This window comes from Cyanistes caeruleus, chromosome 1 (genome assembly GCF_971803275.1).
Source record: "Cyanistes caeruleus chromosome 1, bCyaCae1.hap1.1, whole genome shotgun sequence".
In the NCBI taxonomy this organism is placed as follows: domain Eukaryota; kingdom Metazoa; phylum Chordata; class Aves; order Passeriformes; family Paridae; genus Cyanistes; species Cyanistes caeruleus.
In genome coordinates, this window is record NC_141701.1 from 66,258,440 (window position 1) to 66,271,285 (window position 12,846).

A 12,846-nucleotide genomic window follows, 5' to 3' on the forward strand; every position below is an offset into this window, starting at 1 on the left:
TCATGGTATCTGTATTTTATCCAGTGGAAGTGTCATTTAAATCAATTTAATTAGGTTGGAATTAAGATCCCGTGGGAACACATATCTTTTAAAGATATCATTCCAGGCAAGCAGTAGCTTCAGACCAGAACTGCTTCACTGGTTAAATTAATGTATTTTTGGTTACTGTTACAATCTTATAGGATGAGAGAGGTTTTAAAACAAAAAGCGTAGTCTGTAAAGCATAATGACATAATAGTTTTTTTAATAAATTGGCATAGGTATGTACTTATATCTCCCTACTAGTATGCTGTGCCAGATTCCTTCTGTCTTTTGGGCCAGGTGGATTGGTGAGAAATACTACTTGTTATTAAATTTCCAACTACAAAGGAGAATCATGCTTTTCTGTAGCAGAACATCTAATATTGAGTAATACTAAAATAATTAGAATAAGTTTGGTATCATACTGATTGCAGTAAACAAAGTCTGAAATGGTAAGAAGGTAATTTTCACTCAGAAAGTTGTCATACTGTGCCTCACTGAAGGAGGTCCTCTAAGAGGTTGTCCCAGAACATGAGTAGCAGCTCAGCTCAGTGGCTGTAGCAGTATTTGCCATTTGTGTAGTTAAACTCTTTCACCCTATCCTCGATTTTCAGGAACTAACACCCAGATCAAATGGGCTCTTTAAAGAAAAGTTATTTTTGAATTGATTTGATGGTTTCCTACTAAGAGTGCTAGGCTTGATAAAACAGCATAACCAGAGACTTGATTAAATTTACTGATGTTTAGGGTCAAATTCTGTGCTGTTTATATGCTAGGATAAGCTCCCTGCCTTTAGTGGGCAGCTTTTGAGTACATAACAGTAACCATGTTAATATGTATATATTTAAGTCCACCTGTTGAGCTTACAGCTATCAGAACTGTAAAATCTGATGATCTTCAGTTTGTGAGATAAAAATATGATAATACAGATACATCTAAAATAAAAATTGAGTTCTAATTGTATCAGTCACTCCATCTATTTTTGTGTGGTGCATTACAGGAGTTTATTTAACAGGATAGTAACTAAACCATTTTTATTTCATTTTCTAACATTGTTGTATTGTTTTTGCTTTTAAGCACAGAATAAGAAATACAGAGAGCATTAAGTAGACATACCAGTAGTACCGCTGGAATAATAATAATTATAGATAAAATCAATATGAATACTTCACCAGTTTAAGTCTGAAGTTATTTCACAAATAATGTAAGCAAATTTAGATTTACTATATTATTTAGCACATTTTCTCTCTAATTTTTCCCATGATAAAATCAGAAACTTTTTTCCCAAATCATTCTATCTTACTGCAAATTCTGTCTTTAAAGATTGTTAGCTGTCACAGAAATGCATTTTACTTCATTACTTACACCTTGGTCTAGAATATATTCTTTTAAAAGCTTCCTGTTGCAGTACAATTTATAAAAATAATGGTGTGAACATTAAGATAGATCAAATGGTGGCATTTTAAGCTCAGTACCAAAGATTCTATCCCAGGTTAAGTGATAGAAATTAATGAGACAGGAGACCTGGAAACAAGTCTGCACAAAAGCCAAGGATGGAGCTGAATCAGCAGCTACTGGGAACCATTGGGCAGGGATATCTAAGGGAATGGTGCTGTGTAAATCACTACACAGCACTGGTTTTGACACATTAACGTTACCATTTAATATACATAATAATCCTAAACATGACTGCAGCAAATACTGAGGTATTTTGCAATGGCACAACAGCATGGGAGGAATAATTGTGTAATGCTGATGAAAGTGAAGTAATCAATTTGTAATCATGCTTTCCTGTAAACTCACTTTTAATATTACATTCGGTAAATACAGGCATTATGTCCAAAAAGCATGTGTCTCCTTCTGTAGACATGACTGACAAGCCCTATGAGCAATGTGCTTCCAAAACAAGTATGACTCAACACCTTTGGGTCAGTAACTCACACAAATCACACTGAATGTTCTGAGTTGGAAGGGACCGACAAGGATCCGTCAATTCCAGCTCTCAAGTGAATGGCCCATATGGGAATTAAACCCAGGACCTCGGTGTTATTACCACGATGCTCTAAAAAAAAGATGAAGAATGGTTTTTGGTAATGTTCCTAAGGAGTATTTTAGACAAAGTAACAATTCACATGCTGGAGAAAGAAAAATCAAAATGGGGTTTCTAAAAATCTATATGCTGTGTAATAATTGTGCCTTCTCGTCGGATATACACAGTTACTCAAACTTGTTGATTACATTGCTACACTTAAGCAAATTCGTTATATAAAAAAATGAACACGTTCCTGAAATTTACAGTTTTACCAGACTAGCGTGTTTTTCAGGGTGAGCATTGTGAGAGCTACTTGTGACATAAGAGAAAAACTAAGTATGAGATTTGCAGAACTAACAAAAATCCCTTTTTGTATAATTTCACAACAATGGAATAAAAGATGTAGGGATGTTCACAGCTGGCATAATGTGAAGTGTATTTTCACACAGGCCAGTACAATGTTCTCAGTAGAAGTTACTACTTAATACAACGGGGTGGGGAGGGGGGGGTCTTCAGATCTAAGTTGACCCTGCAGGTAGTTTTAAACCTCCCAGCAGGGATTCTCTTACCTGAAGTTTGCTAGTTAACCAAGGAAATAATGTCAGTTTACTTAAAACCATTTAATGCTGAGCTATGGGCATGATACATTTTGGTAAGTTATATCAACATTTTTAACTCAAAACATGCAGAGGCCCCATTTCATTTCTCTTTGAACTGGCTTGCTCCAGAGCTAGCCAGCAACATTGAGATTGCTAGAATGAGCTGTTTTCTTGTCCCATTCCTGAGGTAACACATTTTCTGTGGCATTTTTTTCCTTTTCCTTGTGGGATTGATCTGCACTGTTGAAGTCAATGAATGTGTATGATGACTTAGATGTAGTGTTGAGAAATTACTTCTTTCTCCACTGAAATGATCTGTGAGACAAATTACAAAAACTGGTTATCACACACTGTTGAAACACAGTTTGAGTAAGAAATCATGGATTGTCTCATAATACTGGAAGCTATCCACAAGCTTAAGTTTGGTGTGAACTTTGGAAAACAGTTGTAGAAGCTGAAAGGTGTTAGGGAAGTCTTTTAAGCATAAATTATTTTATACACATTTAAGTTATATATCAATATGTAATGCTTTATATCTGTATACACACACACGCACCGAGCAGATAGCTCCACACTGGACAATCCAGATCGTGATCTTTATCACAACTTGAAAAAGTTGTCAAATATGATCATGTCAGGCAGTAATCTTTCACAGTGGTGCAGTTTGTTAGCTGTGTGTGCTAGTGACATCAAGCACTATGGTGTATAGTCCCTGTCCTAGGATAAGCCTACCAGAAAAAAACCCAGTTAACTCCCATGGGGTGAAAATAAGAGCATCATTCAAACAAGGAAGACTTTGTGTCTGTGCTCTTCTGCTTGCACACTGGCTTTTATTTGCCTGGAGAGAAGATTGCTGAAAAATGCATAAGCACTCCCCTGATCTGGTGGCTCCTGTGAAAACAAGCAACCTGACTGGCAGTAGGGCAGACTCTGTAGGTATGCTATAGCTCATGAAATAGCTCATGAAATATTATTGAGAACAATAATTTCTAGAGGGAAGAAAGGAGCATGCCATTTTTTCCAACCCTTTTTTGACCCCTGTAGCTACCAAAATCTTTCTAGAATAATCCAAGACATAATAGCATCTTATAGTCTATACAGATGTCACATACACACTGACTCTCAACATCTTCTAGGACTTAATTTTGAAGCATGAGATGCCATCTCATCATTGAGAAGCAGATGAAAAACAGAATGGTTTGAGTGATTGCTTATTTCTACAATGGTGTGATATACACCTCATCACCAAGAGGCATATAACATCAATTGGGGATGGGTGCTGGTGTCACACAATGCAGAAAATGAGGCTGCAAAACCCACTGGGATTGAGGGTTGGAGTTCACGATAAAGTGACATTAATAGCACTTCTCCCTCCCTGATTGAACCTTTCCTCAAAACTCAGGCTCTGAGGTTACATCTTCATTTCACGTGTAAATGTTCTATCCACTAAGTCCAACCGAGAGAAGGCCATGTACACTGCACACAGCAGATCCAGCAGCTGCCGAATTGTGCTCTGTCCAGCACTAGCCCCTCCTCCTCCATAGCTCAGCTGCCCCACACTAAAATCAGCATCACGCAGGGTCAGAGATTTGTGAATCTGGGGGTACACACGGAGCTCAGGCGCGGCACAACCTCAAGTACAGACCTGCCACTGGAGGCGGGCGCAGGGAACAGTGAGCTGCGGGACGACTTGGTCAGGAAGTGTCACACACACCTGTGTCACCACACACCTGCGTCACCACACACCTGTGTCACCACACACGGTATCTGGTGATCACAAATGCAACTTCCCTGGCATCCCGGTTAAGATTTGCCTCATCCGGCCGCACACCCGGCCGGGGAAGGGGGCAGAATGACAGCACCGGTCCAGCTGTGCACATGGAGGGGAGGGGACATAACCTTCACGCTACAGTGGCATGAAGGAAGGCCCGAGAGCCTCGACCTCTGCAGGGCCCCGCCGGCCCCAGGGACACCGCAGCGGGCTCAGCAGCTTCCAGCGCGGCCGCGGGCGGGACGGGAGAGGATGAGGAGGAGGCTGGGAGGTGGAGGCGTGTCCCGGGATACCCGCGGGTACCGGGAGCTGGGACAGTCCCGGCGGGAGGGGGCTGTGGACCACGCTCCACCACGGCGGGAAAGGGCGGGGAAAGGAAGGTCGCTACCGCGCATGCGCGCTGGCCGCCCGCCTCTCACCATTACCTGCGAGCCGCCAGGCGCCGTCGCCTTCTTTTTCTTGGCGGGGCCGCCGCCGGTGCCCGGGCTCGCCGGGCGCTTCTTGCTGCGGGATGCGGCGCCGGCGGGAGACGAGGCGGCGGCGGGGACCACAGTCGCCATGCCGCCGCGCCCGGGCCGGGAGCGCTTCCCCTCCCAGCAACTGTGGCGGTGCTGCGGCCGCGCATGCGCAGTGGGGGCGGCGCGGCTGTCACCCCCGGCCGGGCCTGGTCGGGGAGGCTGAGGGCGAGTGGGGCTTGTCCGGCGCTTGTGAGGCTTCGAGCTCGGAGCGGCCGCGCCTGGGGCGAGTCTCGTAGAAAGCAGCTTTGCCGGCTCCTCGTTGCCCTGCGCTGTCGCGGGCCCCTGCTCAGAGACCTGGCTGCGGTGGCAGCCTCGGCCCCGGGGTAGCCCGTGTGCGTGGGAGATAGCGAAGTGCGTCGAGGTGTGGGGTTTCTCATAGTAGAGGGTGAGCTGGACTGGAAAAGGTGCTGGGTCTGAGCAATTTCTAGCACAAAGGCCTTTGCAGCAGGAGGTGAGCCACAGAAGGCAGCGGGAGCGGCTGAACAGAGGCCGTAGTTTGGGACATGGGACCCTCTCCCCACCCGGTGCCAGCGCTGAAGCACTGTGTGCTCCATGTAAACACTGCGCTGTGCCTGAGGGCCTGTCTTAAGCCTGAGTAAGGAGCAATAAAGTTTATGTGAAAGGCACTCATAAGATGAGAATGGTGTGCAAATCTCAGATGTGTCCAGTTTTTTCCAGCTGCCTCGATTAAATCCAGGGGGATTTAACTGCTCCCTTCAGCTCTCAGATGGTGAACTTTGACAAGCGGAGCCAGCGCTCAATGTGATCGGCCACGCTGAGCTGCAATAAGTCCCTGAAAGGAGGCTGTAGTGAGATGGGATCTGTCTCTTCCACCATGACTGCAGCGAGAGGACCCGAGGAAATGGCTTTAAGATGAGACGGGAGATTGAGATTAGCTATTAGAAGAAAAAAATCCACTGTTAGGGTGGTCAGACATTGGAATAGGCATCCCAGGGAGGTGGTGGAGTCACCATCCCTGGAGATGTTTAAGAAGTGCTTGAATCTGGCACTGGGTGATGTGGTTTAGGGGTTACAGAGATGATGCCTGGCTGACAGTTGGACTTAATGGTATTAAAGATCTCTTCCAACCTTGACAATTCTATGATTCTGTAACCTTTCAAAATTATTATAGTTAGCATTAAAAATTTCAGACTATAGCTACAGCTGCCTGATACTGATGCCTGTCTGGGTAATTTGTACTGCTAAAGATTTGGTTGCTTCTACAATGTTTTGGCATGGCTAGTAGCCTGGTCCAGTGATTTTTCCTCTTCTTGGAATCTGGAATAATTTTGCACTGGAGAGACATACCAGAACAGATTTGAGGGGATTTGGACTGTACTCTGAAGCGTTTTCACAGTCCTCTTACTGTTCGTGCTGTTTCACACCATGCCCCAGAGAACTGGTTGGTGATGAGGTGATGTCACACAGTTCTTAAACTGCTTAATGACTGAGAAAATTCTGAGCTTTGTGCTTGCATGCACCTGCATTCAACATGCTGGTCAACTTATTGCCATGTTTGTTTGAGCTACTTCTATGTAGTGCCAGTCTGCCAGGTTTCCAGCTGCAGCTGCATGAGATCCTGTCCCAACACATGCCTTGCGGAGCGGCAGAGGTCCAAGAAGCTGATATTCAGGCATAAAAATTAGGTCGCATTTATAGACGGTGCTGTAATGAGGACTGAGCTTGGGCACAGTGGGGGTGCCAGGCAGTGCTGTGTAAAAACAAAAACTTTGAAGGTGGCCTGAAAGAGAGTTGAAGACAAAAGCCTGGACTTCCAGGCTCTGTTCCAGGCACCTGTGTATGTAGCAGAAAAGCAGGATAAGATTTGCTTTGCAGGGGCATAAGCAGGGCCTTGTAGAAACATCCAAGTCCCCATATTCTCCTTCCCCACTGTAGTTGCTGTCTTTCTGTCTGAGTACACAGGCTGCCAGCAGCACCACAAAGCCAACTGGTAAACTGGATTGCATTTGCCCTTAGTGAGTGTTTCAGGCTTGTGTGTGCTCTGCAGTTCGTGTTTCTTCTCGCTTCAGTTGGCAGCATGCTCAAAATGGTGGCCTAAGTGTGGAATTAGCAGGGGCACTGGGAATCGCAGGGGAGTTGTGTCCCTTGATAAAGCCAGATCTGCTTTGCTGTGTGCTCAAAACATGGATCTTGTCTTAGTCAGCCTTTTCTTGTTCCCAGGGCTGGGTCCCATCCCTTTCCCACGCACATGCTGTGTGCTCAGCTCCCAGGCATGCCCAATTAAATAGGAAGCATACCTTATCACTGGGATGTTTTTACTGAGGAACATCTTTAATGCAAGTGAATCATGCAGAGACTTAACGTGCTGCATCAGTGAAAGTTTTTGAATAGCGCTTAGCCAAGCATTTTCTTATCTCTACCAATATCAATTGGTTTACTGAAAAATCACAAGGCCCATGTGTATTGCAGCAATAATAAGTACAATGGAATTTTACACAGTACCAAATGCTGTACCAAATCACAGGATGGGTCAGGCTGAAGGGACCACAGTGGGTCATCTAGTCCAACCTCCCTGCTCAAACAGGGTCATCCCAGAAACATGGCATAGGGTTGTGTCTGGACAGTTCTTGAGTGTCCCCAGTGAGGGAGACCCCACAGCCTCTCTGGGCACCCTGTTCCAGTGCTCAGTCACCTGTACAGTTCTTCCTTATATTCAGGAGGAACTTCCTGGGTATCAGTTTGTCACTGTTACCTCTTGTCCTATTGTTCAGCACCACTGAGCAGAGCCTGGAGCCATCTTCCTGTCACCCTCCCTTCAGATACTGACAAACATTCATGAGGTCCCCTTTCAGTTGCCCTCAGCTCCCCTCTTTCTGTTTTGTAGAGTCCAAGCTTTGCACAGAGTTCTCAAGTAGAGAAAGAAGCCAGCAGAGAAACACTTTTGCTGCCAAGATTTTCAACACAGCACCACAATCTGGGTGACGATAAGGGGACGTGAAGAACATACCTTTCCTGTTCCACACAGCTTCATGCGGATCTTTAGTCCTTGGAAGGACTCTGAGTTGTCTCTTCTCAAGGCTGGACAGGCCAAATTCCCTCAGCCTTTCCTCATGAGATGTTGACCTGCTCCAGGAGCTCCATGTTTCTCTTGTACTGAGGAGCCAAGAACTGGACACAGCACCTCAGAGGCAGCCTCAGTAGGACTGAGTAGAAGGTCAGGATCACCTCCCTTGACCTGCTGACAGTGCTCTTCCTAATGTGCACCTCAGGATCTTTCTGGCTTTCTTGGCCATGGCTCATGGAGAGCTCACTTATGGACAGCTTGTCGTCTGCCTGAACCCCCAGGTCCTTCTCCCCAGAGCTGTTTTCCAGCAGCTCAGCCCCCAGCCTGTACTGGTGCCTGTGGTTATTCCTCCCCAGCTGCAGGACCCTGCATTTGTCTTCATTGGGTTTCAGACAGTGCCTCTGCCCATCTCTCCACCCTGCTGAGGTCCCTCTGAAGGGCTGCACAGCCCTCTGGGGTATTGGCCACTCCTCACAGCTTTGTTTCATCAGGGAACTTGCTGAGGAGGCCCCTGCCCCTTCATCTGAGTCATTGATGAACAAGTTAAACAGTGCTGGGCCAGGTACTGAACCTTGGAGGACACCGCAAGTGACAAGCCTCCAAGTGGACCCTGTGCCACTGATTGTGACCCTCTGGCATCTGATGTTGAGCCAGTTCTCAATCCACCTCACTTAAAATCCTGAAACACCCATAACTCTTAGAGAAATAGGACCAATGGCAATGTAAACAGTGACGGTGTCTGTGGGGGATGAGTAATAAAAGTAGGGATGAGACAAGGGTTGTGGAGTTGCATAATACATTCTCCCCACTTCTTTGAGTGGCTGTCTTCAACCAGCCCTTCTGAAAATGAAGAGGTGTTTTGCTGCTGAATAAATGTCATATGTATCTTGCTGGGTTTATGTTACACACTTAAATAAGCAGTCGCTTTGTGATACAGATAAAGGCTCATTTGAACAAGTGCAAATTGCAAATCCGAACCTGGCTTGGTACAGCAAGGCTCTTCCTGCTATTAATTTTGAATGTGGCTTGAGTTGAATACCTTTCCCTTACTGGTACTACAAGGTATATTTGTATATGCTACCTTGCTAATAAGAAAATGAAATACAGCTTAGCAAGAACTCTGCATGCTTTTTGATGTGAAAAGTCACCAACCTGCCTGTTTGTAATAGTCTTAAGGAGCTGGAAAGGCCCCTGTTACTTTTTTTAGTAATATTTGGGCCAAAATGCAAGAATCTCCTGAATAAGGGGTGAAGACCTCAGGCTCCTATCCCATGTTTGTGAGGTGGGGTTTTGGTTTTTTTGTTTGGTTTGGGTTTTTGGGGTTTTTAGCCTTTTGGCTGGATGAAAATTGACCATGATAGTTACAGTGTGAAGCTTTTTGAGGCATGTGAAGGATGCTGGGTGCCTCACAATTTAAGATTCAAATTTTTTTCATGGAGGAAGAAAGTGCTGGGAGGAAAAAAAAAAAAATGTTTGGAAAGCCAGAAGAAATATCTAGTGTGAGTTAGGATAAGCAGAGTGGAGAGAGCAAGGTCCCCAGGAGCTGTGTGAGTCAGAGCTGCTCCCTGCCCCAGCCCCAAGCACAGTTTCCCAGCAAGTGGAGAGCTGTGCCAACTCTCTTCCTACTGGTAAGCTGGCCCAGTGGTGTGGCTGCCTGTGGTGGGAGGCCTTCTGACTGACACATTCAGGCTGCCTGGGAGGAAACGTGCTGGATGCTTTCAGTCCAAATGCATGGGTACTCTGCTCCATCAAAAGGAAAAGGCTAGTATCTGTAACTGTGTGTTTATTTTATTTCAAGCTTTGAACTTAAATCTTTCTCAGTATCCAACTTATATCCTTCCTGGCTGTTTAGCTTCCAATATTCCTATTATTCTTACTTCTGTACTACAGAAAAATGAGTGGATTAAAAATGAAATTGTGGCTTTACTCATTGGCTATATTGCAGTTTGTAAGATTATCAGGTAGCTAAAATGATGCAAAAGAATATGTATAATCCCTCTGTATATCACTGAATTAGGATGAAGAGTTTAGAATTCTTACATAGCTTCTCCCTTTTTTTTGGTTTTTGTTTTTTTTTTGAAGTAGGGATAACCTTTTACTGATTAGTAGGTTGAAATGAAGATGGGAAGCTGTGGGAGTTAAGAAATAGCTCCTAGTGATAGTTACATAATGATTTGTACTATTACAATTTCCAACATGCTCGGGCAATTTTCTGTTAATTTAGGCGTTTTTAGCAGCATTGCACAGGTGCAATTTGTGCTATCATTTGTAAGGTTTTAATTCTTAAAAAAGATTAAAGTTGTATTAAAAACAAAAACAACAACTTTTTTCCCATTTTGGTTGTGTATGTGTCTACTGGGTGTCATTTGAATTTTCATAAGAGGCTCTGCAAAAGGAAGGATTGAAGTCCTTATATTCACTGCTGTCAGGTAAAAAGCAATGGGTTCCTGCAGGGTAGGCTTGTGGGGTCTTGGTGGTGTTTTGTACCTTATTCTTTAAAAGTACTTGGAGCCTTTGATGACTTTTCAGAGCCTGCAGTTTGAACTCTTGTGATTTGCATTTGTTCCCTTCAATTTGCAGCTGCAGGCGCTGCAGTAGCTTTGTTTAAATATAATGCCAAATGCCTTTAAAATAGGTATTTGAACTGTGGATTAAGGAGACTACTTTGGTAATATTAAAGGCCTTTTTACTGCACACCTCAAATATCTAGCATACAATGCAATCTTCCTGAAGCCATTTCTATATTCTTAGTAACACAAAAAGAGAAGCAGGGTCTTTAGAAACGCCTTTTGTCATTTTCCTAGTAGCCTCCCCTTCTCAAAGTTTATTTAAAATAGTGTGACAAATTTGACACATCAGAAATGAGTAAGAGTCAAAGTGCTGTTCTGTTTGCAGTTTAGTTTTACTTTACTTCCATTTTTGCTACTAATTAAGTAAAGTTATGTTGGTAGCACAGTGGTTACTTGCCAGTGTTGTTACTTGAAGTGTGAACTACTGACCAAAAATTGTATTCATGCTATGCCTGGCAGGTTTTACCAAAATACTGTGAAGCAAGGAAATCCAACCCAAAAAGTTTTGTGAATTACAGATTTCACTATGGTAAAACAGAGTTTTATGCTGGGGAAAAAAAAAAATAGCATGTAGTATTTGACCTTGATTTTAAGCATGATTCTGTTTGCATAGAGTATGAAAGGAAGAAACTGGCCATTGTGCAAGTTAATGGAATCCTGTATTCTGTATATCCCACAGAATTAATTATTATTCCATATTTTTTTATATTTAGGTACTGTCTCAAAAGATTTATGAATTAGTTTATTGTAGTAAATTTAATCTTATCTTTTTGAAAGTGAAAATGGGTTAAGAATTTTCCTATTCAGTTTGCATTCAGAGTCTGATGAATGTTTTCTGCAGTTATTCATGTGAACAAGTTCTTGATTTCTGAAATGCTCAGCTGAGAAAGATAAAAATGTCATGATACTCATTTGCATAATCTTTAATGTAGTAACCACCTTGAAAATGCTGTGGGTTTGTAGACTTAAAAATATGTGGATTAGCTGAATAAATAATCTGATTTATGAACATAAAATCTTGGTGGGATGGCTATTAGTTTGCAAGCAATCTGGAGACTGAGCATGGCTATATAATTAATTTATTAATAATTTTAAGGAATAAATTCACAGAAATAAAAATGTCCCATTGAATTCATTACCAGAGCAGGGTTTGAAGTCACTGAATAAATTGCTCAGAGGGATTAGCTCATGAATCTCTGCTTGTTACAGCAAGTCTTACAGTGCTGTAACACTCTTAATTCTGTAGTAACTTTGCATTTGCCTGTACATTAAGCCTAAAGTATTTTTATTGCAATTGGGATATAAATTTGAGTAGGTCAATAATGCCAGCAATGTCTCTAACTGTTAGGGGGCAATCTGTGGATGCTACTTGCTTTTCTCACTATTCATTCTCAACTTTCTTTTTCAAGGAAAAAACTGAAAAGGTGAAGGCGTAGAATTCAACCAAGGTCTGACATCTGCTTGATGGCATCTTGACTTTGGTGGTTGTTTGTCAGTCTCAGTTGTTTTTTTCCCTATATTCTAGCTAGGATTTCAGGTGCTGGATGAACTACTGTGGCACGTGCTGAACGACTCAGACTGCACCCAATGTTTGCTCTGAGTTATTACTGTGCAAAACAGATGATTGGATGGACAAAAAAGCCCTGATTAAATGTGCAGATACTCAAGAGAAGCCCAGTTGGAACATAAGATTAGAACTTAGAGAAAATGCTTCTGGGTTTCTTTTTTTGGGTCTTCTTAAAGAGATATATATATATATATATACACATATACATATATATATATATATATACATATATATATATATACATATATATATATATACATATATATATATATATATATATATATATATATATATATATGTAAATAAATCAGCACAGACAAGCACAAATTCACACTTAAATTTCTACAGCCCATGATTTTAAAAGTCTCACCTGTTGATCCTGGGAAATCCTTACAGTTCATGTGAACTGACCAAAAGAAGTTGACCAAATTGATAGTGCTTAGTGTCAGTGCAAAGCTAAAATTCCTGAAAAGATTGTCTCTCTTCTTTAGTGGAAACTGTTCTGTGTGAAAGAAAAAAAAAAAAAAAAAGAAAATTATTTGAACTACATAAATCATGGGCTGGGGTAAAAATGAGTGGATAACAATTGCAGTAGAAGGCGTTTCAGAGCCTGGGTGATTTATGAGCTAGCTATGAATCAGCGGGATTGCAGTGCCCTGCACGCACGTCACACAAGCAGGAAGCCTGCAAGGCACACGCAGTATTCCCTTCGCTTGTCAAAAGTTTGGTTAGGCTCAATTGGA

At 42.7% G+C, this 12,846-nt stretch overlaps 1 protein-coding gene across 2 annotated transcripts in view; it reads right to left on the minus strand.

Moving 5' to 3' along the window:
- The window catches only part of INO80C (INO80 complex subunit C), a 37,099-nt gene extending 24,894 nt beyond the window's left edge, over positions 1-12,205 (minus strand). The window contains exon 1 of one of the 2 annotated variants that reach the window (XR_015288971.1): positions 4,849-7,905. Coding sequence is in view for 1 of the 2 variants with exons in the window: in XM_086896841.1 (XP_086752967.1) it covers positions 4,849-4,983 (135 nt within the window). In the remaining variant the exon portion in view is untranslated. Of the gene's footprint in view, positions 1-4,848 lie in introns of both variants that reach the window. The other variant, XM_086896841.1, reaches the window with a different exon arrangement.
- Between the last annotated feature and the right edge of the window lie 641 nt (positions 12,206-12,846).